The sequence below is a fragment of the Macaca fascicularis genome, chromosome 6, assembly GCF_037993035.2.
Source record: "Macaca fascicularis isolate 582-1 chromosome 6, T2T-MFA8v1.1".
NCBI classification, from domain to species: Eukaryota; Metazoa; Chordata; class Mammalia; order Primates; family Cercopithecidae; genus Macaca; species Macaca fascicularis.
Window position 1 is genome coordinate 139569036 of NC_088380.1, and position 27005 is coordinate 139596040.

The 27005-nt window shown below is 43.0% G+C and overlaps 1 protein-coding gene across 4 annotated transcripts in view; it reads left to right on the forward strand.

The window, feature by feature from the left end:
• The first annotated feature begins 278 nt into the window (after positions 1-278).
• Positions 279-27005, forward strand: part of HSPA4 (heat shock protein family A (Hsp70) member 4) — a 56835-nt gene continuing 30108 nt past the window's right edge. Inside the window, exons 1-7 of one of the 4 annotated variants that reach the window (XM_045394229.3) lie at positions 279-1232; positions 13293-13350; positions 15722-15862; positions 18732-18854; positions 22218-22317; positions 22984-23117; positions 25659-25903. In XM_045394229.3, coding sequence (XP_045250164.1) covers positions 18741-18854; positions 22218-22317; positions 22984-23117; positions 25659-25903 — 593 coding nt within the window. In that variant the 5' untranslated portion in view covers positions 279-1232; positions 13293-13350; positions 15722-15862; positions 18732-18740. The remainder of the gene's footprint in view (positions 1233-13292; positions 13351-15721; positions 15863-18731; positions 18855-22217; positions 22318-22983; positions 23118-25658; positions 25904-27005) is intronic. The other 3 variants (XM_045394230.3, XM_015451881.3, XM_005557763.4) reach the window with 3 other exon arrangements.

Below are 27005 nucleotides of genomic sequence, written 5' to 3' on the forward strand. Positions count from 1 at the left end.
CGCCTACTTTCTACGGGAAAGGGAGGTCCTCCACATTTCCATGCAGCTGTGCAGCGCCGCGGGTTCCACGCGCAGGCTCGGTTGGCCAATTGCACCTCCCAGCCATCTTTTAGCCACCCAGTCCTTTCCCAGGTTCTCGAGCCAGGACGTGACGTATTCATACGTACGGGGGACGGGACCTGAAGGGGAAAAGCGTTTGAGCCGGGATATCGCGAGAACATTCCGTTCTTTCGTAGTTCTCGTGCTGCGGCTCAGCTCTCGTCGCAACGAGATCTTTCGAGATCTTCTCCGCCCCCGCTACCGGCGCCTCCTCTGCGGCCACTGAGCCGGAGCCGGCCTGAGGAGCGGTCTCGGTTGCAGTCCCCACTGGAAGGACCTAGGCGCTCGCGTGGACGCCGCACGCCCCTCAGTAGCCTCGGCCCAAGAGGCCTGCTTTCCACGCGCTAGCCCCGCCGGGGTCCGTGTCCTGTCTCGGTGGCCGGACCCGGGCCCGAGCCCGAGCAGTAGCCAGCGCCATGTCGGTGGTGGGCATAGACCTGGGCTTCCAGAGCTGCTACGTCGCTGTGGCCCGCGCCGGCGGCATCGAGACTATCGCTAATGAGTATAGCGACCGCTGCACGCCGTAAGTGTGGGCCGGGCCGGCCGCGTGCACTGGGGTGAGGAGCTAATGCTTGTTCCAGTCTGGGACCCTCGCTGCTTGGGGAACGCGGGCTGAGGAGTCTTCTCCGTTCCAAGCCGAGGTCCCGGTGGGTCAGGGACCCCCACTGGGTACTAGGACACTAGGGGCCGCGACCCACTATGAGCGTGGGTGTGTGCTAAGCGCGAGGCCTTTTCCCCGGTGACCAGCCGGCCTAAGGAAGGCTTCTGGCCGGTACGCGGACCAGCGGAGGGCACGGATAGGAACTGGAAGGACTGCAGGCGTAGGATGTAAACGGATCGCGGTTCTTTTCTGGAGGGCAGAGACCAGGCCCAGGTCGTACTGAGTCTTGTGAGTCCAACAGAGAGCTCAGAACTTTGCACACAGCAGGCGCTTAATAATAGTTGAATTGAACGGGTTCTGGGGCTTGCCAGCCTCGAGACCGTGGAGCGGTCAGCGTCCCACGTGAGTGGGGGCGGGGCAGCGCCCGGAAGAGAGCGAGCTGGAGCAGCCTCAGGCTCGGATTCCGGATGGACTCGGGATCTTGAGATTGGGGTGGCACGGATAGGAATTTAATAAAACCGGTGCTCTTACGGTAACTTTACAGTCGCTTTTGTTTTCCACATTATTTCGGGGTATTGTACTATATTGGGTCATCCTCTGTTTTGTGCGCGTTAACCCCTCAATAGGGTTGCACTTTCCTGATAATGCATTCTAACCAGCGTGTTGGCCACTATTGTTAGTGGCTCAAGGGCCCTCGTTGACTTCTAGAACCCATAGTAAGTTTTGGGACCAGCACAGACATAGCTCTAAAAAATGGTGAGTCACTCAGGTCATTCATTGGTTACAGTAAAAGAGTCTGCCTTTCGAATACATGTAGATACATTTTAATCCATTGTCATGTTCTTAGACAAAACCTTGTAAGAAGTTCTGTATTTTCCATTCAGGGTCTCAATTCTTTTTTTTTTTTTTTGAGGCAGAGTCTTATTCTGGCTACAGGCTGGAGTGCAGTGGTGCGATCTTGGTTCACTGCAGCCTCGACCTCCCTGGCTCCTGGCTCAGGTGATTCTCCCACCTCAGCCTCCTGAGTAGCTGGCATTGCAGGCCTGTGCCACCATGCTAGGCTAATTTTCTGCATTTTTAGTAGAAATGGGGTTTCACTATGTTCACTCAGGCTGGTCTCGAATTCCTGGACTCAACCAGTCCTCCAGCCTCGGCCTTCCGGAGTGCTGGGATTACAGGCATGAACTGCCGCGCCCTGTTCAGGGGCTCAGTTGTTACTGATTGATTGATTGAGGTGGAGTCTCGCTCTGTCGCCCAGGCTGGAGTGCAGTGGCATGATCTCGGCTCACTACAACCTCGGCCTCTGGGGTTCATGCGATTCTCCTCCCTCAGCCTCCTGAGGAGCTGGAATTACAGGCTCGTGCCACCAAGCCCGGCTAAATTTTGTATTTTTAGTAGAGACAGGGTTTCGTTGAGTTGCCCAGGCTGGTCTTGAACTCCTGACCTCAAGTGATCCTCCTGCCTCGGCCTCCCAAAGTGCTAGGATTATAGGAGTGAGCCACGGTGCCCGGCCCCAGGGACTCAATTTTAAGGTCCATTATTTTCACCCTGAATTTTTGTCACATTTCTTCAGCAGTTTTCAGCCAAACTAGATTGTTCAGAAGTCTCACATTTCCCTTCTGATTGTCAAATTTCTGCACCCTCCCCACCTCCTAACCCAGGTGCTTCCCCTGAAAACTCATCCCAGAAACCAAAACTGTAGTTTGCTGGCCCTTTGCTGAGTTTAGTCTTGTTAGCAGCTCTATTAAGGTGTCTTGTCTTTTTTTTTTTTTTTTTTTTTTTTTTGAAAAGGAGTCTCGCTGCTCCCTACGCTGGAGTGCAGTGGCGTAATCTCGGCTCACTGCAGCCTCTGCCTCCTGGGTTCAAGCGATTGTCCTGCCTCAGCGTCCCAAGTAGCTGGGATTACAGGTGTGCACCACCACGCCTGGCTAGTTTTTGTCTTTTTTAGTAGAGACGGAGTTTCACCATGTTGGCCAGAGTGGGCTTGAACTCTTGATCTCAAGTGATCCGCCTAGCTTGGCCTTACAAAGTGCTGGGATTACAGGAGTGAGCCACTGCACTCGGCACAGTTTTATTAAGGTTTAATTCATATACTATACAATTTACCCAGTTGAAGTGATCATTTTCAGTGTAGTCACAAAACAATGCAACCATTACTGTAATCAATTTTAGAACATTTTCATCACTCCCCCCAAAAGCCCTGTGCCCTTTAGCAGTCTATTTTCCCTATTTGTACTTTTTAACAATAGGTAGTCTAACTTGTATCTCCAGGGAAGTGTATCGTGCTCTTTTTTTAAGCATTAAAGTTTGTTTTTAAGCAATTTAGTATTTATTTGAGAATATCTTTGGATCCGTGTTTTCTTGGGTCTGTAAAATGTCTCCCCCATGGAACTGAAAAGGCTAAAGCGCTGAGTTAATGTATTTAGTGGCTTGGTCCTTTCCTGCCCTGTGATTGAACACACTTTAGCTCCAAAGGAGGCACAGGAAGAGAATCCCAAGTATTGGGAAGAACTGTGTTCCTATCCTTTCTTTTAGATTATTATCCCGTGCTTCTGTTTTTCTTTTAGAAAGACAGTAGCTGCAACAATTATACCATGAATTGTATTTGAAACTGAGTTGTTTCAAATAAAAAATTTGCCTCAAAGACATTGATGTATGACCCCATACACCATGAAATTGTGATAAGAAAATTCCATTTAAATACTTTAATTTTCCTTACATGTTTTCTTTATATTTTCTTTCCTAGTTTTCATTGACATACAGGCATGCCATACATTTCAAGTAATTTCTGAACTGTATGACTTTGATTCACTTTGATTACTCTGTGTTGGAGTCTTGGGCTAAATAGAAAATGGTAGCAGGAAGGTTGATTTATTTTTATTTTTTTGGTAGCGGTTATGGAGGAAGGGATTCGGAGCTCATACATACAAAAAGACTGCGTGTTGTGGGTTTGTTTTAATGTGAGATTGGAAATGAGATGCAATTCTTAGAGGGTTTGCTATGGTGGAAGTACCTCGTTTTCAGATTGTCGATGTAACAATCTGGATTAGGTTTTTGAGGAGCCAGTGGAGTCTCATCCAGAAGAGACCCTTGATTTTCCACCCAATTTAGGCTTCCTTCATTTTATCAGATGTTGAGTGCCTCTGATGTGGTAGCCATTTTTCTAAGGACTGGAGGTACTGTCGTGAACAAATAAGATCATGTTATTATGGACATGGCTGGTGGATTAAACCAAATGCTAAACAAAAATATATAGTAATTAATGTGGTAAAGGGCAAGGTGGAAAAGTACAGAATACAGTGAGAGTATAGAATAAGCTGGTCTAATTTAAATTGGATGGAAGGATCTGGCATGATAGCTTATGACTATAATCCCAGCACTCTGGGAGGCTGAGGTAGGAGGATCGCTTGAGGTCAGGAGTTCGCAACCAGCTTGGCCAACATGGTGGAACCCTGTCTCTTCTAAAAATACAAAAATTAGCCAGGTGTGGTGGCCGGCACCTTTGGTCCCAGGTACTCTGAAGGGTGAGGCAGGAGAATCGCTTGAACCTGGTAGGCAGAGGTTGCAGTGAGCCGAGATCATGCACTGCACTCCAACCTGGGTGACAGAGCGAGACTGTGTCTCAAAAATAAGTTGGATAGGAGGTGCTTTGAAAGAAATACCATTTGTGACCTGAGGATGAGTAGGATTTTACCTTGGAGGTCACAGTAGATTTGAGGAAGTGTTGTTGCAGGCAGAAGGAACAGCAAGTGGGAAAGACCTGAGCAGCAAGAGCTGCATGCTTGATATATTGAAGAGCAGCCACGACTCTTGCAGCTGCTTGAGAGAATGCTGTGAGATGAATCTGAGGAATTAGGCAGAGCCTTGTAAATAATAATAAGGATTTTTATCTAGGTGCGGTGGGAAGTGATCCAGTATTTATTTTTTGAGACAGAGTCTCGCTTTGTCACCTAGGTTGGAGTGCAGTGTTGTGATGATGCACGTACACGTGGCTAATTTTTGTATTTTTAGAGAGACGTAGTTTCGCCGTGTTGGCCAGGCTGGTCTCGAACTCCTGGCCTCGAGTGATCTGCCCGCCTTGACCTCCCAAAGTGCTGGGAATACAGGCGTGAGCCACCATGCCCGTCCTGTAAAATTCTATATTATGGCTCTAACATGTTTTATTCAAACAGGTTATTTCTAATTTTTTGCTGTTACCAATAGTTCTTCAATAAGTAGCCTTACATATTTATGTTACAATGTTAATGCTTTTATTTTTGTTGTATAGATTTCCAGAGGTGAAGTTGCTAGGGTAAGGGATATACTGTATATACTTAAAGTTTCAGTAATATTGCCAGAATTCTTTACACAAATATAAGGGATTAATTTGCAGTAGGAACAGATGTGATTTCTCTACTTCATTGGAGATTATGAGAATTATAATGAGTTAAAACTATAACTCATACCTTTTTCTTGCCATAGTGCTCAGAATAGTGCCTGGGATTCAGTAAATACTACCAAAGTATTTGCTAATGATACTATTACATATTATATTTTTTATTAATTTTTTATGAGATTAGGACAGTAAGTTGAAATCTATGGAAGTTTACCTTTTGGGTTCTGCAACTGTGTACTTTTAAAGTGCAAAGGTTAATTACTGAGGAATTTGCTGTGTTTTTAGGAACTGCAAATCTCAAAAGTATGAGTTGTTTGGTCTGTTTGGTATCAGCCCTTTTTGGTACTTTCTAGTCCATGGCTAATGCAGTAACCAGAGAGTACTCTGATTAATGTCTCTATTTCCATTCCAGTTTTGCCTATTAGTTGTATTTGATCGTCTAATTATTGCGGTTTCTCTGAAAAGCTCATTTTCTCCAATTGTTGAAGAAAGTGAATTAGAGCAACAGCTGTTGTAATATCCTGAGAGTAGTTCTGCATGCTTTTTTTTTTTTTCTTTTGAGACAGTGTCCCACTCTGTTGCTCAGGCTGGAGTGCACTGGTGCAATATTGGCTCACTGCAACCTCCGCCTCTCAGGCTCAAGCAGTTCTGGTGCCTCATCCTCCCAAATAGCTGGGACTATAGATGCATGCCACCGCGCCCAGCTATACATACACTATAAAATCGAAACTATACCTTTTAAAGGATCTGTGCCAATTGCAGCTGTTCATAATATCCTCTCAGAATGTGCATAAATATTTGGTCAATAGTCTCTTTTAAGAAAGGGAAAACAGTGATATTCTCTGGCTGAAAAAGGATGTAATTTCTAGGACTTAAAGATTAGAACAGAGAGATCTTAAACTTGATTTGAATTAACTCCCTGCAATTTGGAATGGAGGAAAAGCAATATCAGTCAAACAGCAAATGTATGAGTACTTCTTAGGAGTTAAGCAGCATCGACTTGGCATTGTGTGTAGTATACAGGAAGTGTAAGATAGAGATTCCTGCTGTCTAGTTGTAATCAATGTAGTTAAAATATGAATAACATCAGCAGCAGTAAATAGAATGAGTCCAGTTATGGACAAGGCTGTGTGATACAGACCTAAAATATGTTCAAAGGAGATGTAAGCAGTGGAGGCTAAAGTGATGAGGAAAGGCTGGAGTGAGACTTGAACAAATAGGATTAGATAATACATGGAATAAAGGATTCAGATAGTTTGAGTGACGTATAGAAGTAGGAATGAATTAAGGCTGGCGGTGGTGGCTCATGCCTGTTATCCCAGCACTTTGGGAGGCCGAGGCAGGAGAATTGCTTGAGGAGTTTGAGACCAGCCTGGACCCTATATTTAATTTTTTAAATACAAAAAATTTAAAAAATTAACAGGCTGTGGTGGTATGCCAGCTACTTGGGAGGATGAGGTGGGAGGATCACTTGGGTCAGTGATCAAGGCTGCAGTGAGCCGTGATCGAGTACTACACTCCAAGACTGGGCGACAGAGTGAGAATCGTCTCTTAAAAAACATAACGGGGCTGGGCACGGTGGCTCATGCCTGTAATCTCAGCACTTTAAGAGGCTGAGGTGGACGGGTCACCTGAAGTCAGGAGTTTGAGACCAGCCTGGACAACGCGGTGAAACCTCATCTCTACTAAAAAATACAAAATCAGCTGGGTGTGGTGGTGCGTGCCTATAATCCCAGCCACTCGAGGCTGAGGCACGAGAATTGCTTGAATTCGGGGGGTGGAGGTTGCAGTGAGCTGAGGTCACGCCATTGCACTCCAGCCTGGCCAACAAGAGTGAAACTCAATCTCAAAACCCCAAAAACAAAAACAAAACAAAACAGGGCCGGGTGTGGTAGCTTACACCTGTAATCTCAGCACTTTGGGATGCTGACTGAGGTAGGGGGATCACTTGAGCTCCAGAGTTCGGGACCATCCTGGACAACATGGCGAAACCCCGTCTCTACAAAAAGTACAAAAATTGGCCAGGCGTGACTCACGCCTGTAATCCCAGCACTTTTGGAGGCTGAGGTGGGTGGATCCCCTGAGGTCAGGAGTTTGAAACCAGCCTGGCCAACATGGTGAAACACTGCCTCTACTAAAGATACAAAAATGAGCTGGGCGTGGTGGCGCGGGCCTGTAGTCCCAGCTCCTCAGGAGGCTGAGGCAGGAGAATTGCTTGAATCCAGGAGGCAGAGGTTGCAGTGAGCCGAGATGATGCCACTGCAGTCTAGCCGGGGTGACAGAGCGAGACTCCGTCTCAATAATACAATAATAATAAAAAAAGAGGCTGGGTACGGTGGCTCATGCCTGTAATCCCAGCACTTTGGGAGGTTGAGGCAGGTGGATCACTTGACGTCAGGAGTTTGAGACCAGCCTGGCCAACATGGGAAAACCGTGTCTCTAAAACTACAAAAATTAGCTGGGTGTGGTGGCAGGTGCCTGTAATCCCAGCTATTTGGGAGGCTGAGGCAGGAGAATCACTTGAACCCGGGAGGCAGAGGTGCAGTGAGCCGAGATTACACCATTGCATTCCAGCCTGGGTGACAAGAGTGAGACTTCGTCTCAAAAAAAAAAAAAAAAAAAAAAAAATTAGCTACGCATGGTGGTGCACACCTATAGTCCCAGGTTCTTGGGAGGCTGAGGTAGGAGGATTGCTTGGACCTGGGAGGTGGAGGTTGCAGTGAGCAGATATGGAGCCACTACATTCCAGCCTGGGTGATGGAGTGAGACCCTGTCTCAAAACCAGAAAAAAACCCAAAATGTATGTATACATGGAGTTTGGAGTCTGATGGTCCTAATTTTGAATCATAGACTCTAATACGTTTCTGGGCACATTGACTTGACTTGAATCAGCTCTTCCCCTATACGAATCCCATTTCTCAGAGAATTTAGGATTATCAAGTGTAGGCTGCTTAGCACACCACCTGGCACAGAAGGCTCTGTAATGAGAACTATGAAACAAGGAAGCTTGACCTGCTTGGATGAGAGAGGATTCCTGCTATGGATAGGGATCAGGGATGTAGACTGTGCAAAATTTGAAAGTTCTTGTTGACTGGAAAGTAGTAGATGTATTTCCTTTGAATGTTCTTGTCATGCTTATTCCATGTCAAAATCCTCAAGGAATAATTCAGCCATTGAAGACTTTTCAGAGCATTTATTGAGGAGAAGCAAACTGATAGTGGTATATCAGTTTTACTTTTTTTTTTTTTAAGGACTTACTAGATTTATTAGGATTACATAGGAGTATTTACCTAAATGTTAATAGTGGCCCTCTGTGGTGGGGGGAGGGTTGTGGAAGTATATATAGTTTTTATTTTTTTTCTTCATACTTTTCTAATTTTCTACGGTAAACTTGTAGTAAAAAGCATTGAATTAGGTTCTAGTGCTAGCGCTAATATTCAAGTTATTATTTTTGAGTATTCATCTCATTTAAATATTAGGTTTATGTAAGCTTTTAGTTTTCAAAATCCTTCAATTTGTGCTGTTTTACTTTTTTTTTTTTTGCGACGGAGTTCACTCTGTCACCCAGGCTGGAATGCAGTGGCACAATCTCGGCTCACTGCAACCTCTGCCTCCTGGGTTCAAGTGATTCTCCTGCCTCAGCCCCCTGAGTAGCTGGGATTACAGGCACGCGTCACCATGCCTGGCTAATTTTTGTATTTTTAGTGGAGACGGGTTTCACCATGTTGTCCAGGCTGGTCTCAAACTCCTGACCTCAGATGATCTGCCTGCCTCGGCCTCTCAGAGTGCTGGGATTACAGGAGTGAGCCAGCACGCCTGGTGCTGTTTTACATATTGACCCAATTCAGCAAATTGATCATACTCTGTTTTCAGTTGTCCTTTTTTAATGGAAGTAGTACTTTTTTTTTTTTTTTAAATCCCACATCAATAGATAATTTTAAAGGTAGCTGACTGGGTTTCAGTTCCAGTAGGTGAAACAGTATTTTTTTTTTTTTTTTTTTGGGACAGGGTCTCACTCTGTCACTCTGACTGGAGTGCAGTGGCGTGATTATAGCTTACTGCAACCTTGACTAAGAACTGAGTTTTAAATTTTATTTAGTTTTAAATAATTTAAATTTAAATAGCCACATGTGGCTAATGGCTGCTTCATTAGACAGCGTGTATCTGTAACAGAAGACTTCGGATTTTACATTTTTCATTAAGACCTGGTACACGCACACATAACTGAAAAGCTTCATTAAACAACAATACATTCACATGCAATGCATGCATGTTTTCTTTTTTTTTATTTTGAGTCGGAGTCTCGCTCTGTCACCCAGGTTGGAGTGCAGTGACGTGATCCCCGTTCACTGCAAGCTCCACCTCCTGAGTTCACACCATTCTTCTGCCTCAGCCTCCTGAGTAGCTGGGACTGCAGGCGCCCGCAACCACGCCCGACTAATTTTTTGTATTTTTAGTAGAGACGGGGTTTCACCGTGTTAGCCAGAATGGTCTCGATCTCCTGACCTCGTGATTCACCCGCCTCGGCCTCCCTAAGTGCTGGGATTACAGGCTTGAGCCACCGCGCCCGGCAAATTATTACTTTTTATTTGGGGGTCGGGGTGGGGTGAGAAGGCTTTACAGACAAAATAGATGGCATTTCTAGAGAATACATGAAGGTACTGGGCATTTCAGATGTAAAAAGTGACATAAGAAAAGTAGGAAGATTGGGATACTTGATTCAACTTGGGTTGATTGTGTGGATGAAATACAGCTGGAAAAGGGATTGGGTTGGGAGAAGCCTTAGGTTCCATATTAAGGAATATAGATTTTTGTTTGCTGGTAGTTGGTTTTGTTAGGAAGGTAATTGGAAGCAAGACGGTTTCAGAGTTACTGATGTAGAATAGGAAATTAACCCTACAGCAGGATTTGCAGGAAAGTTGGGAAATGTAATTGTTTTGAGGAGATAAAGGTTTGAAAAAGGGCTGCAGGAAACAATGGAAGATGAGTAACATTGCTGTTTCATTATGTTGTGATTGGGGTTATGGTGGGATATACCTTAGAAATTTAGATCTGGTGGTATTTAGAAAGATGGAGGTGTGCCAATTGTTAGGCTTATGCTAGGCAGCCTTTTTGAGGTGGAGGAAGTGGGTAAGATTGCCTTGGGCAATTTCCTAAGGGGCAATATAGGCTTTGAGAGGAGTGACATTTACTTGGTACTGAGGATTTTGTTTATTTGCATCTAGTGTCTAAAACAGATTTTATTTGTTTTAGTGATTGGTGACATAGTTGCAGAAAGGCAGAGCTTGACACCCTTGCTTTTGAGGGGCTACTCCCAGCACTTTCTAGGCCCAAAAGCTTAGGATTTGGAGGAATTCTGATGAGGTCCTAGGGTATACCATGTTTGTTCTTCCTGTCATTTAATAGAAGGTGTGGCTTCCTGTAGCTGCCCTGGGAGATTGGCTCGCAGGGGTTCTTCGCCATTGGTTGTAAAGGACCACTGAAGCCCAGGGAGGCCCAGCATTCTACCAGTTTCCACAGGGCTCTTAAGTTTATGTTTCTGCCAAATTAATAGGTCATCTAATTTAGTCAGATTTGGACCAAGGCAGTATGGTTCCAGAGCTCTTATTTACTCTGTTGACTTGGAAGAATCAGGAGTTCAGCGAGGATAAGAGTCAAAGCTTTAGACATCACCTACAGTCCTGACTTCATTGCTTTCAGATTGCATGACCCTGGATAAATTTATTTACTATGGTCTTGCTCGCTCTGTCTCCCAGGCTGGAGTGCGATAGCATGATCACAGATTGCTGCAGCCTCAGCCTTGTGGGTTCAGGTGATCCTCCTGCCTCAGCCACCCCCACCCTGTGACTCCGCCATAGCTGGGACTACAGGTGCTCACCACCATGCCCAGCTAAGTTTTTTTTTTTTTTTTTTTTTGAGGTGGAGTCTTGCTGTGTTGCCCAGGCTGGAGTGCAGTGGCAAGATCTGGGCTCACTGCAAGCTCCGTTTCCTGGGCTCACGCTGTTCTCCTGCCTCAGCCTCCCGAGTAGCTGGGACTACAGGCGGCTGCCACCATGCCCAGCTAATTTTTTTGTATTTTTAGTAGAGACGGGGTTTCACTGTGTTAGCCACAATGGTCTTGATCTCCTGACCTCATGATCCGCCTGCCTTGGCTTCCCAAAGTGCTAGGATTACAGGAGTGAGCTGCCGTGCCCAGCCTTGTGTGTTTTTTTTTTTTTTTTTTTTTAAATAGAGACAGGGTTTCACCGTGTTGCCCAGGTTGGTCTTGAATTCCTGGACTCAAGTGATCCACCTGTCTTGGCCTCCCAAAATCTTGGTATTACAGGCTTGAGCCACTGCCCCCAGCCAAATTTACGCTTTTTTGTTTTGTTTTGTTTTTGAGATGGAGTGTTGCTCTTGTTGCCCAGGCTGGAGTGCAGTGGCGCGATCTTGGCTCACTGCAACCTCTGCCTCCCAGGTTCAAGTGATTCTCCTGCCTCAGCCTCCCGAGTAGCTGGGATTATAGGCGCCCACCACCACGCCCAGCTAATTTTTTTGTATTTTTAGTAGAGACAGACCATGTTGACCTGGCTGGTCTCGAACTCCTGACTTCAGGTGATCTGCCCTCCTCGGCCCCCCAAAGTGCTGGGATTACAGGCATGAACCACCGCACCTGGCCAAAATTGACTTATACTTACTAATGCCTTGTTTTGTTTGTCTGTTTTGTTTTTGAGACAGAGTCTCGCTCTGTTGCCAGGCTGGAGTGCAGTGGCGTGGTCTCGGCTCACTGCAACCGCCAACTCCCCGGTTCAAGCAATTCTCCTGCCTTAGCCTCCTGAGTAGGTGGGATTACAGGCACATGCCACCACGCCCAGCTAATTTTTGTATTTTTAGTAGAGACAGGGTTTCACCGTGTTGGCCTGACTGGTCTCAAACTCCTGACCTCAGGTGACCCACCTGCCTCGGCCCCCTCAAAGTGCTGGGATTACAGGTGTGACCCACCGCGCCCGGCCAAAATTTACTTATTAATGCCTTTTTTTTTTTTTTAAAGACAGAGTCTCGCTGTGTCACCAGGCTGGAGTGCAGTGGTGCGATCTTGGCTCACTGCAACATCCGACTCCTTGGTTCAAGTAATTCTCCTGCCTCAGCCTCCTGAGTAGTTGGGATTACAGGCACGTGCCACCACGCCCAGCTAATTTTTGTATTTTTAGTAGAGATGTGATTTCACCATGTTGGCCAGGATGGTCTCGATCTCCTGACCTCGTGATCTGCCTGCCCTGGCCTCCCAAAGTGCTGGGATTACAGGCGTGAGCCACCGCGCTTTTTGAGCATAAGCACGGCGTTTTTTCTTTTAACCTTCAAGCAGGTTTCAGTTTCGCCTTTCTAAAAGAAGCAATAAATAGATTAAATCAGGAGATATTGTATGAATTGGTGATTTAGAAGAATGTTCAAAAGTGGGGATGAAGTTCCTTGTCAGAAATTCTGAGTCCTGGCCAGGTACAGTGGCTCACGCCTAAATGTCAGCATTTTGGGAGTCCAAGATGGGTGAATCATCTGAGGTCAGGAGTTGGAGACTAGTCTGACCAACGTGGTGAAACTCCGTCTCTACTAAAAATAGAAAAATTAGCTGGGCGTGATGGTGCATGCCTGTAATCCCAGCTACTCGGGGGGCTGCGGCAAGAAAATCACTTGAACCTGGGAGGTGGAGGTTGCAGTAAGCTGAGATAGGGCCACTGCAGTCCTGCCTGGGCGACAGAGTGAGACTCTTAAAAAAATAATAAAATTGAGTGCCTGGAAACTAGTTTTGGAAAAATTACTTTTTTACTTATTTAATAAGGCGAGAATTGTTTTCAGGGTTTGTAGACTATATTCTTGGTGAAGTTATGAGCTGTCTTAAAAACGTTAATTGATACATTGATATGAGGGTACATTATTTTATACTGGAATTTTGAACAGGAGACTTGAAAAATAATTAGAGAATGGTAGAGACTGTCTAGTCCACCTTTCTTACAGGTAGTTATCACATCAGACCTGTGCTCCAGCATGTAAATGACAGGACTCAGTTGTAAGAGGCAACCCGTTCCATGGACAGATTTACTCAATAGAAAGGTCAAAATCATAGATTTGTACCATTAAAATATATGACATTTTAGCTGACACTCAGATCTTGCCTGCTATGCTTTTGGATTTATTATTGCAGGAAGATTTAGTTCTTAAAGTGTGTGTTTTGTCTTCCAGGGCTTGCATTTCTTTTGGTCCTAAGAATCGTTCAATTGGAGCAGCAGCTAAAAGTCAGGTAAAGTTTCATTTTTTTTCCTAAACTGACTTATTTCTTCTGTTCATCCATGTGTTCAGCAAGTAGTTGAATGCCCATTATGTACCTAGCACTGGTAGACCCTGGGTATACAACTGACATACACACCTGTTCTCTGTTCTCATGGACAGTCAGCCCTCAGAATTCCATGGGTTCTGCATCTGTAGATTCAAACAACTGTGGATCAAAAATATTTTTGGGAAAAAATATAACACTGCAATAATAAAAAATACAAATAAAAACAATCCAGTGTAACAACTATTTACATAGCATTTACATTGTATTATGTGTTATAAGTAATCTAGAGACAACTTCAAGTATACAGGAGGATGTGCATAGGTTATAGGCCAATACTGTGTCATTTTGTATAGGGACTTGAGCATCTGTGGATTTTGGTCTAATTCAAGGGGTGCCCTGGAATCAATCCCCTGCAGATACCCAGGGACTACTGCGTCAGTGAGAAGCACATAGCCTTAAAATAGCATTAGCAGTATAATCTGTTTAATGCAAACTGCCAGGGTGTATTTTGTCCAGATCTTGTTAAGCAAGGCTTGCTTGTTCCTTGATATTTTACATGCTCCTTAAGTCTGTCTTGTTGGGCCTTTCATCTTACTCATATATAAGGTAAGTGTTGATCTTATTAATCAAGTTTCTCAAGGAAGGAAAGCATATCTCTAGAAATACATCAAAGGACTTGCCATTAGTTTACTCTGTAAACCAGGAACCTGATGTAGTTGCTGATTTCTGAATAACCAGAGCAGCAGAACCCCAAGAGTTCTGTATTCTAAGTGTCTGAGGTATCTGTAAAATTAAAGAGTTGCATATTTGACCTTCTTATGGTTCAACCTGGAGCAACCCTATAGGGTGAATCTGTTTTTGAATGGGGCAGGGCTTAAAATTTATTAGCCTAAAAAAGTGGTACTTGGCCAATTGGTTTTAATTAAGTTGGATGTTTTATAGTTCATTTTCACAGTGTTAGAGATTTTTTAGGAGATAGCAGGTAGACAATATTGAACCATTTTGAGATCTCTTTCCTTCTGAAATTTGAGTCGATGGCTCCTGTTTTTTAAACTTGCTTTTCATGATTGAGAAACAGTTACTATACTAAACTGGCTGCCCAGTTCTAGGTTGATACAGTTATTGTGTTACAGAGTTTCTGTTTGGCAGCTTACTCAAGGAAGACATGATTTGGGAGGCCTCATCTGTTTCACAAAAGGACTTCTGTGTGTTCCCTTTCATCTAGGGGATACAGGAGCTTTTTACATCTCCTACATTGGGAGGAGGAGCCTGTAAATCTTAAGCAGAAGGTCATGGTCATTCTGGAATTTTTTGAATGTTTTTGTCAGCATTTTCCCTTCATAAATTGTGATAGCTTATTCTAGAGGAATTAGAAAACATAGATAAAAAAGTGTAAGGAATTTGAAAATCACTTGTTCAACCATTATTCGAAAATCATATAGACATTTGTCTTACCACCTTCTGAAAACTTTTACGTATTATATATTTCATTGTATGAATATACTATAATTTATTTAAGCATTTCTCTGTTACTAACCATTTAGGTTGTTTCTAGGCATCTGCTGTTGCAAATAATAGTCTCCCAATATCCTTTTGTGTTCATTTTTGTGTACTTAGTATATTTTTTTCTTTTATGAGCAATTTGTTTCACTGGAACTTCTTTCTTTCTTTCTTTCTTTTTTTTGAGAGTGCAGTGGCCCTGTCTCAGCTCAGCACAACCTCCACCTCCTAGGTTCAAGTGATTCTCATGCCTCAGCCTCCTGAATAGCTGGGATTACAGGTGCACACCACTATGCCCGGCTAATTTTTTGTATTTTTAGTAGAGACAGTGTTTCACCATATTGGTCAGGCTGGTCTCGTACTCCTGACCTCAAATGAGGCCCTGGCCTCTTTCAAAGTGCTGGGATTACAGGCGTGAGCCACGACACCCGGCCTTAACTAGAATTTCTGAATCAATTTATGTATTGCTGAGCTGGTTCCTGGAAACTTTCAGCCATAAACTATGGGCAACTTTTAAAGGCTACAAGTTATTTTATGGAAATGTTTACTAGAAATTTAAGAACAGAAAATACTTATACAAGTGTAATGACCTGACTTCATGGGATATAGGAAGAGCAGGGCTCTGTTTTTAGCCCTGCCGCTCTGAGACCCATGCAAATCCCTCATCCCTCACTTCACATGCTAGTGGGCACCATTTAGAAAAGTTTAGTGTCTGAAGAAACTGAAACCAAGGAGACTGTATAAAGTTAAAATGTTGCTAATTTAATATGAGGCTGTTGAAATTTAAAAAAAAATTATTAGTAGTTTTTCCACTCTTTGATATTCTTTCTCTTAGGTAATTTCGAATGCCAAGAACACAGTCCAAGGATTTAAAAGATTCCATGGCCGAGCATTCTCTGACCCATTTGTGGAGGCAGAAAAATCTAACCTTGCATATGATATTGTGCAGTTGCCCACAGGATTAACAGGTATAAAGGTAAGGTTGTCAAGTTAATGCCTTATAATTAAAATGCAGTATTATATTTTATCGGTTCAATATCTATCTGTACCTTTCTGATGTCAGATTGTAGTGAAAATGCTTACAGATGCTTAGGAAAAGTTTTTTTCTGGTGAAGACTATTTGACATTTTTTGAATGATCTGGATTTTGTTTGGGAGCCGTGGGTGGTGCTCTTAATATGGGTTGGATGCCTGGATAGTGATGATTTGAAGTTAATACTGCCATTGCTGCTTGTTTTGCTCACTGATGCAGTGGCCTTTTTAGCGTGATTTTAGGGAATGACTTCTGGAAGAGCAGGCAAAGGAATCACAGTTTTTTTTTTTTTTTTTTTTTGAGATGGACTCTCGCTCTGTCACCCAGGCTGGTGGGCAATGGCGTGATCCTGGCTCACGCCTCCTGGGTTCAAGTGATTCTTCTGCCTCAGCCTACCAAGTAGCTGGGATTACAGGCGTGTAATCCCTCTGCCTCCTGGGTTCAAGTGATTCTCCTGCCTCAGCCTACCAAATAGCTGGGATTATAGGCGCGTGCCACCACACCTGGGTAATTTTTCGCATCTTTAGTAGAGATGGGGTTTCACCGTGTTGGCCAGGTTAGTCTCGAACTCCTGACCTTGTGATTCGCCGACCTCGGCCTCCCAAAATGTTGGGATTACAGGCGTGAGCCCTGCGCCCGGCAGGAATCACAGTTTTAAGTCACTAGCAAATAGATGGACATACTCTTGGATATAGGACTTAATTTAGAAAGAGATGTTCTTCTGAGGAAAAGTGAGTTTGGTCTTTATCTCTGGTACATCTAGTGGAGTCTCTGTGAAGTATGCAGTGAACTGATCACAGAAAAGAGGTAAGAGGCTGGGAGATGGATAGGGTGGACACATTTGCCTTTCTTGTACTCAGAGGTAGTAAGAGGAATCCACAAGGGGGGAGTAGGGGCGTGATTGGCTTTCCAGGCAGGTGAGTTTATGGCGATATTTGGTTTTGGAGACCAAGAATCAGGAGAACAGGCTGGAAAGCCAGGAGATGTTGAGAACCATGAGAAGAAGGTAGTCTACTGTTGCAGTGTAGCCGTTAATTTAGTTGTATTTAGAAGTGAAAAATTCTGAAAACTAAAGAATGATGACTGGGTTTACTTAAAATATCTGTGGTAATTAAGGACAGTTTGAATGGGATAGTAAAAGATGAAGCTGAAGCACAGGAAAGAGAAAGGGGTTAAAAAGGGAGGTGAAGAAATGGGCAGTACTTACTAGTTACAAAAGAAATAGGATAAGTATTGGCAGATTTAGTCATAAGCATTGCAAGAACCAAAGAAGAAAAAGACTAGGAAGAAGATTTGGGAAACAAGTAGATGCAAGTCTAAAAGTGGAGGAATTGACCTCAGAATTAGGCAAATAGCAGGAAAGAAAGAGATAATTTAGAAAGGGCACCAGGAGGGATATTTCCCTGTCTTTATCATGCAATATAGTAAGAGCTGTTCAATTCTAAACCAGAATAAACTGTGGTTGGGTTGGGGAGTGAGAAGGTGGCACGCAAGCTGAGTTAGGGCAGCAGCTAAAAGAAGAGAGCAACATGTTCTATTCTGGATTGTAATTGGGGAATATGGGCATGTGGGATGGGATGGGATTATTTTAGGCAGTCTTTCAACATTTAAAATTCATAACTGTTACCAAAGTTGCAGACTTTTATCTGGAATAGGGCTTTATCTTGAAGCTTTGTTCATTCATTATTGTTACTTATTTTATTTTATTTTTTGAGACAATCTCGCTGTGTCGCCTAGGCTGGAATGCAGTGGCAAGATCTAGGTTTACTGCAATCTCCGCCTCCTGGGTTCAAGCTATTCTCATGCTTCAGTCTCCCTGGTAGCTGGGATTACAGGCATGGATCATCACACCCAGCTAATTTTTTGTGTTTTTAGTAGAGAGGGGGTTTCACCATGTTGGCCAGGCTGGTCTTGAACTCCTGACCTCAGGTGATTTGCCCGCCTCAGCCTCCCAAAATGCTGGGACTACAGGTGTAAGCCACTGCACCCAGCCTATCTTTTATTATTTAATTCAACCAGTATTTATTGTGCCAGGTCTTGTTCTAGGTGCTGGAGCTATGGCAGTGAACAGTCAGACAAATGCATGTCCTCATATTAGATTGAATCCTAATTGTGGAGATGGATAATAAACAGTAAACACATTAAAATATACATAGTATGTCAGATAGTAAAATAGTTTCTACCAGCAGCCTCTTTATGGAGGGACAGTGTGGGTTATGGTGAGCTACACTGATTTGCCTTTGCAAAGGAACTTTTCTTAAGATTTGTCGTTTTACATTGTGGTCCTTCATCTCCAAGTATCGTGTTTGGTTGAAAGCTAAAATAGTCTAGGTGTGGTGGCTCATGCCTGTAATCCCAGCACTTGGGGAGGCCGAGGCAGGAGGATTGCTTGAAGCCAGGAGTTTTGAGACCAGCATCAGCAACAAAGCAAGAACCCTGTCTTTACAAGGAAAAAAAAGAAAAAAATTAGCTAGGTGTGATGACGTGTGCTTTTGCTCCCTGCTACTTGGGAGGCTGAGGCAGGAGGATTGCTTAAACCCAGGAAGTTAAGTCTCCAGTGAGCTGTGATCATGCCACTGCACTCCAGAGAGAGAGAGAGAGTGACAGAGAGAGACCCTGCCTCCAAAAAAAAAAAAAACTAAAAGTGACCTTCAAGGTATTACTTGCAAAACTAGCTTTTTTTCAACCCCCTCTTGAGATAATGTTGTGTTGATAATGGGAGGCATTATTCATTTTAGCTTTTAGGACTAGGACATGAAGAAGGAAATACAATAAGTCTAAGCCTTTTTGTTGTTTTTGTTGTTTTCTTGCAGGTGACATATATGGAGGAAGAGCGAAATTTTACCACTGAGCAAGTGACTGCTATGCTTTTGTCCAAACTGAAGGAGACAGCCGAAAGTGTGCTTAAGAAGCCTGTAGTTGACTGTGTTGTTTCGGTGAGTTTGATCCCTATACATTATTGGGAATTTGCATGAAGAAGCAGAGAGAAGAAAGCTGCTAATTTCAAGTAAAGTTTTTTGTCTCAGGTTGTAATGGTTATTTAAAAAATTTGTCAGGCTGGGCGCAGTGGCTCACGCTTGTAATCCCAGTACTTTGGGAGGCCGAGGTGGGTGGATCACCTGAGGTCAGGAGTTTGAGACCAGCCTGGCCAACATGGTAAAACCCTATGTCTACTAAAAATACAAAAATTAGCTGGGTGTGGTGGTGGGCACCTGTAATCCCAGCTACTTGGGAGGCTGAGGCAGGAGAATTGCTTGAACCTGGGAAGCTGAGGTTGCAGTGAACCGAGATGGTGCCATTGCACTTCGGCCTGGGTGACAAGAGCGAAACTCTGTCTCAAAGAAAAAAAAAATTATGAAACTAGTCTTCATTTTCTTACTCTCTTCTGCTGCTTAGCTTTTGCTCAGGCCTCCTTTGTTATTCTGCCTATTTAAATCTCTTCTGTTCTTCAAGGTACATTCATCTCAGCCTGCCCACTTCTTCCTGGATTTTTTTCACCACCTAGCATAGTGCCTAGCATAGCACAGGGTAGTCACTCATTTGTTGAATTAGCTGAATACCCCCAATTGTAAATGGCACTTGTTCTCTATTTGTATTTGCTGTTGGTATCTAGCATTAAAGACAAAGGCAAGGGCTGTGCTTGGTGGTTTAATCCCAGCACTGTGGGAGGCGAGGGCAGGAGGATCATTTGAGACAATCCTGGGCAACACGATGAGATCCCTGTCTTTACAAAAAAAAAAAAAAAAAAAAAAAAAAAAAGCGTGGTGGCGCACATCTGTAGTCCCAGCTACTTGGGAGGCTCATTCGAGCCCAGGAGTTTGAGGCTGCAGTGAGCTGTGATCACACCACCGCATTCTCGCCTGTACAATAGAGTGAGACCCTGTCTCAAAAAAATTATCCAAAAAACAGAAAGACATGGCAGCAATTGACTTTATCTTTTGCATATCTCTGTTAAGATGAAAGCCTGGCTGCTGTAGCTTTGTGCTTTAGTATGGCGGAATCCTTAGGGACTGTTGAAATATGTATGGTTACGTTGGCTTTGCCACCGAATCTCCTCATTCTGCAATTGTTACCTGATACTTTAGTTTTGTGGCCTCTTTTGTCTTAATGTTGGTGCATTGATTGGCAAAGCATGGACTGTTAGGTGGCTTTTTCACCCCAGAGTCTGCTGCCTGACGGATTCCTTGGTCCTTGGTTATCGTAAAGTAGAATTGACATTTGTCAGAAAGAATTGGATTATAGTTGTGTACACCATTCTGGGAATGGGCTTTATTCTTTATAGAAGAATAAAAATGCTATGTTCCTTTAAAAAGCTCAGATTCAGTGACCTTGATTCCCCAGTGGCTGATACACCAGATGCTGTATTTCTTAGATGTTTCCTACCTTTCCTCGCCTCTCCATTGGTCTCCCAGATTTGTTTCCATTCCTCCATCTAGTGCCCCTAGCTTTGCTCCTGCATTACACTGTGTGGGAGTAAAATATTGGAATGCCTAAGTGTCTTTTCTGGTTTTGGGTAAGAGTCATGTTTGGGCGGGGCCTGAAGATCACACTTGAGTTTTGGTAATTTGCTTAGGAGGGTTCACAGGCCCTAGCATATAGCTATTCTCGTTTTTTGTTTTGTGTTTTTTTTTTTTTTTTTGAGACGGAGTCTTGCTCTGTCACCCAGGCTGGAGGGCAGTGGCGTGATCTTGGCTTACTGCATGCTCTGCCTCCCAGGTTCACGCCTCAGCCTCCCAAGTAGCTGGGACTACAGGCACCCACCACCATGCCCGGCTAATTTTTTTGTATTTTTAGTAGAGGTGAGGTTTCATCATGTTAGCCAGGATGATCTCCATCTCCTGACCTTGTGAACCGCCCGCCTTGGCCTCCCAAAGTGCTGGGATTACAGGCTTCCCAAAGTGCTGGGATTACAGGCGTGAGCCACGGCGCCCAGCCGCATATAGCTATTTTCTTTTTTTTTTTTTTTTTTTTGAGGCGGAGTCTCGCTCTGTCGCCCAGGCTGGAGTGCAGTGGCGCGATCTCGGCTCACTGCAAGCTCTGCCTCCCGGGTTCCCGCCATTCTCCTGCCTCAGCCTCCCGAGTAGCTGGGACTACAGGCGCCGCCACCACGCCCGGCTAATTTTTTTTGTATTTTTAGTGGAGACGGGGTTTCATTGTGTTAGCCAGGATGGTCTCGATCTCCTGACCTCGTGATCCGCCCGCCTCGGCCTCCCAAAGTGCTGGGATTACAGGCTTGAGCCACCGCGCCCGGCCGCATATAGCTATTTTCATGCTAAGATTTATTATAGTGAAGGGATACAAAGCAAAATCAACAAAGGGAAAAGGCACATGAGGCAGAGTCTGGAGGAAACCAGGCACAAGCTTCCCAGAGTCAGCATGTGCTTAACTCCAGCAACAGGTTGTAACAATATGGGTGAAATGCCCTCTACCACAGGAGTTCTGCCTGAGCCTGGTCCAGGGTTTTTTTTTTTTTTTTTTTTTTTTTGAGACTGAGTTTCGCTCTTGTTTCCCAGCTTGGAGTGCAGTGGCATGATCTTGGCTCACTGCAGCTTCCACCTCCCAGGTTCAAGCCTCAGCCTCCAGAGTAGCTGGGATTACAGGCATGTGCCACCACACCCAGCTAGTGTTTTTTTTTTTTTTTTTTTTGTATTTTTTGTAGAGATGGGGTTTCACCATGTTGGCCAGGCTAGTCTCAAACTCCTGACATGAGGTAATCCACCCACCCCGGCCTCCCAAAGTGCTGGGATTACAGGCAAGAGCCACCGTGCGTGGCTAGTCCAGGGTTTTTATCGGGGGTCAGTCACATTGGTACCCTATACCTAGCATGAACCAAAATTCGAGATTCCCAGAAGGAAAGCCGGTAGTCAGCACAAGCTACATTTTTGTATAAACAGTTTAGGTACAGTGAGCCACTCTTAATCATTTAGGGAAATTTTTTCTGTTGATTTAGTGAACTGTTTGTGAATCAAGATCCTAGATGCCAGGCAAGGACCAACATGCAAGCAGGCGTTTTCTAAGGATAGCAGTTTCTGGCCTCTATATTAACTCTTCTCTGCAGTCACTACTTTAGCTGTTGGTATTTTGGTCTGCCATGTAATCTGTGTATGTAAGGTAATGGTATGGCTATTGTGTATCCTAACGCTAACACTAAATACGCTAACTTTTCCCTACGAGTTTGAAATATTTTCTTGATCATATACAGAATAAATTGCTGTAGGTATTTGATGGCATTCTTGGAATTTACTAACTAAAATTAGAATCTATAATATAGTAAACATTCATTTTTTTTTTTTTTGTAGGTTCCTTGTTTCTATACTGATGCAGAAAGACGATCAGTGATGGATGCAACACAGATTGCTGGTCTTAATTGCTTGCGATTAATGAATGAAACCACTGCAGGTAAGGAGGACCATTGATTAATTTTTTGACTTGGTTAATATTGAAGATTGTGAAATTTTAAAACTCTAGGGTTTCTTGCTCTTTATTTTGCTTTCAGCATTGCTACTCTTGCTTACCACCTGTGTCATTGTGTTTTTGGACACTGTGTCACATGTGAAGAATTAATCTGACCAATCCTTTTTGTGTACCCTTATAGCATGCATTTTGGTATTTAACCACATGCTTTTTGGGGAAGGAGCACACTTAGCGTGTGGAACAGTGCTTTCGGTTAAAGATTGGTCTTCTCTTAGACTTGTGGACTGGTAGAGTCAGAGGAGTGGAACATTAAGCAGCATCTCATGGACAGAACATGTGGGGATGTTAAACATAGCATAGGGGTAGAAGAAATCCAGGAAAATATATTTGGAAAATGGGGGAAATGGCTTGGGGAAAATTGTGCTAGAGTCCATTGGCAGCTATAAGGAAGTCTAAGTGAATGTCAGTATTTAACTCTTGGAAGATAATCTTTTTCTTGAATAAATTATATAGTGCTTATAAAGAATTTGATTTCTAAAACATAACACATGTAGTTGCGTTCGTTATACATAAAACCTCTTTTTTCCTGCTTAAATGAATCTTATTTACTTAGATGTTGTTACGTTTAATTTTTGTGTTTTTCTTCTGTAGTTGCTCTTGCATATGGAATCTATAAGCAAGATCTTCCTGCCTTAGAAGAGAAACCAAGAAATGTAGTTTTTGTAGACATGGGCCACTCTGCTTATCAAGTTTCTGTATGTGCATTTAATAGAGGAAAACTGAAAGTAAGCATGTTTTTCTTTTCCCCAGAAGACTGTGTTACTATATGGTAATTATGAAATTTTGAGGGACAACTATTTTTTCTCATTTTACAATATGGGAAAAATAATGCATACCTTACAGGGTTATTCGGAGGATTTTTTTTCTTTCTTTCTTTTTGTTTTTTTTTGAGACAGAGTTTTGCCCTTGTTGCTCAGGCTGGAGTGCAATGGCGTGATCTTGGCTCACTGCAACCTCCACCTCCCGGGTTAAAGCGGTTCTCCTGCCTCAGCCTTCCAAGTAGCTGGGATTACAGGCATGTGCCACCTCGCTTGGCTAATTTTGTATTTTTAGTAGAGACGGGGTTTCTCCATGTTGGTCAGGCTGGTCTGGAACTCCTGACCTGAGGTGATCCACCTGCCTTGGCTGAGGTGATCCACCTCCCAAAGTGCTGGGGTTACAGGCATGAGTCACCATGCCCAGCAGGAGGATTTTTTAACATGTAGTTCCTTGGTGAATTTTACAATGGGGATTGAGAGGGTGGTACAGGTGCTCTGTCCTCTTGAGGTTTTGAGTGTTCTGGAAAAGGGGTTTCTTTTGGATTCCAAAACAAACTGGACTGGAAATTATAGATTTCTAGAAAGCCTAAAGTGTAAGCGGTTTTGTACACACAGAAGTATGGAAGGTAAGGAGGGGCCAGAGGGTGATCTCTGTCACAGTTGAGTTTGCTGGTTTATGCTAGTTCCACAGTAAGGTATAAAATTCTCTGTCTGTCTAGATGAGTTTATCTAGAATTTGGTGAATAACCAAGGATTTCTCAAGTGTTTGCTTTAATTATTTGAAATGCATATTAAAATACTTGGTGCTGAAGTCTAAATTGAACCCCTTGTATCCATTGGAGATTGGTGGAGAGGGATTACCCCAAACTAAATATTTGGTAATTTTGGAGGCATTTTGAGACTTTATTTGTTATGATCTTGTTTCTTTGAAAAATAGACATTTCCACTTTATATTCTGGTTTATATTGTTTTTAGGTGGTTTTGTTTTTAAATAAAAGGAAAGCGAATCTTTTAGATAATTGGGAAATGAGAGATTTGTGATTTTGCTTTTTTACAGCTATAAGTGGTGGGCCAAATGTAATTCTCAGTGTTTAAACTTTAATCACTAATAGAATTTCTAAGATCTATGCTATGCTTTCATCTTTTTAAGCAGAAGACTCTGGTCATAATTTAGCCTGGCTTTGGATCAGAGTGATGTATATTAGTAGCCATCTGCTTCTGTTTTTCTAAATTGTCCTTCAGTGTCACCTGTTACCTGTCAGTTTTCCAATCCTTTTGATTACTTTTAAATTACAAAAATAATCATTACAAAAATCTCCCCAAATTGGAAAACACTTATGTGTAAAGAAAAGTATGGGCAACATGGTGCAACCCTGTCTCTACAAAAGTTAGCTGGGTGTGGTGTTGTGCCTGTAGTCCCAGCTACTCTGGAGGCTGAGGTCAGGGGATTGCTTGAGCCCAGAATTTGAGAAGAGCCTGGGCAACATGGCGAAACGCTGTCTCTACAAAGAAAATACAGAAATTAGCTGGATATGGTGATGTGTGCCTGTAGTCCTAGCTACTTGGGATGCTGAGGTGGGAGGATTGCTTGAGCCTGGATGGTTCAGACTACAGTAAGCTGAGATTGTGCCACTGCACTCCAGCCTGGGCAACAGAGTGAGACCCTGTCTCAAAAAAAAAAATAAAAAAAATAAAAATAAATAAATAAATAAAAGTTACTTACAATCTTACCATTCTTGGTGTATTTCATTCTAGTTTTCTAAGAAAACAACTGGAGTCACTATATTTAGCTCTGTGTCCTGTCTTTTTTTTTCAGTTTAACATACTAAGAAAATTTCCCCCATGACGTTTAGCATTCTTTGAAGAGTTTGTTTTTACTGGTTTTATTCCTTCATAAGGATGTCATCACTTATTTAGCCTAACTTCTATTACTGAATCTAATTAGATCTAGTTTGCTTCTAATCTGTTAGAGATTTGAAAACGGGTAACCCAGGCTAATTAGACTTCCAGGTTAAATAGAAACATTGCTGTGAGCTAAGGCTGTAACAAATCCTTTGGTAGTAAGCTGCAGAGAGTTGAGCCTTTGGTATTACTCAGTTTTGTGATAGTGAGTAGACTAGAAGTATGTACATGACACGTTAGTATATTTTACCTTGGACATGTAACTGCTATTGGGAGTCAGACTGGTGTAGTGGGGAGGGCATGGACTTTGGAATTAAGGAGATTTGGCTTTGAATTCCACTTCTACCACTTAGTAGCTTTGTGAACTGCAGTTTATCTCATCTGTCTAGGTCTGTAGCATTATCTGTAAATTGGGGATTATAGTACCTATTTTTACAGTGTGGTCGTAATAAGGATTAACTGATGTATACATTGCCTTGTTTTAACCTTAATGTAACCCTCCCTCTTTTTTTTTTTTTAAATAAGCAACTTACCAGGTAAATATATATCCATCTGTTTCAGAATTGATTGGTTCATTGTTAGATTAATTCTCATTTTTTCCCTGAGGTTCTGGCCACTGCATTTGACCCAACATTGGGAGGTAGAAAATTTGATGAAGTGTTAGTAAATCACTTCTGTGAAGAATTTGGGAAGAAATACAAGCTAGACATTAAGTCCAAAATCCGTGCATTATTACGACTCTCTCAGGAGTGTGAGAAACTCAAGAAATTGATGAGTGCAAATGCTTCAGATCTCCCTTTGAGCATTGAATGTTTTATGAATGATGTTGATGTATCTGGAACTATGAATAGGTAAGTATATTACTATTTTGATGTTAAAATGTTCAGTGAGTTTTCTCCACATATGTTAACCTTAAATTGACTAATTGTTATTAAAATTATCATGGGGGTTATATGATAATTTTGGTTCTGTTTTAAAAATTAGAAACCATTCAGGACCCTGCTTTCTATGAAAAGTTGGGTCTGGTTATTCTAATAATGTAGACTCATGTTTTTGTTCTGATTAATTGGATATTCCAACATGTTGGTAATTCTTTACATATGCATTTGTCATACATGAAATTTCCATAAAATCAGGTCAAAGGGCTATAATGCAGAATTAAATTGAAAAGAATTTACCCAGTGATTAAGAAATTGTTCTTTTTTTTTTTGAGAGAGTTTTTGCTCTTTTGCCCAGGCTGGAGTTAAGTGGCACGACTTCGGCTCACTCTAACTTCTGCCCCCGGGTTCAAGCGATTCTCCTGCCTCAGCCTCCCGAGTAGTTGGGGTTATAGGTGCCTGCCACCACGCCCAGCTACTTTTTGTATTTTTAGTAGGGACGGAGTTTTGCCATGGTGGCCAGGCTGGTCTCAAACTCCTGACCTCAGGTGATCCACCCGCCTCAGCCTCCCAAAGTGCGAGGATTACCTGTGTGAGCCACTGCGCCCAGCCTGAAATTTTTCTTTTTGAAAGATTGGGTTCACTTGAGGGTGACAGCTCTTTTTGTATAGTGCTGCAAGAATTCTGGGTAATTGACATTTCGGGGTTATCCTCAGAAACACCCAGAGTGTTACTGTTGCCTGGTTCGGTTGCTTGGATGATGGGAGTAAGATGTTCTTTTGACTGTGAACTCTACTGGTAGAATTTAGGCAAGACTGGTGGTGTATTTGGAGACGTGTGCCTGAGCTATCCGTAAAAAAATTGAAATGGTGTTTATTGTTGCCTTGTATCCAAATTTTTAGTCACCTCTCCCCCTACTTGCAAGAGATGGCTTTCGTTTTTGTTAAGCAGCAGTCTTGTGTGTGTGTATGTGTGTTCCATGAAGTCTGGAGGTAAGCCAATATGTTTCAGAAATTGTTAGTGAAATGTTACACGTTTGTAAGAGCTAAGTAGATACTTATTAAGTAGTTCAAAT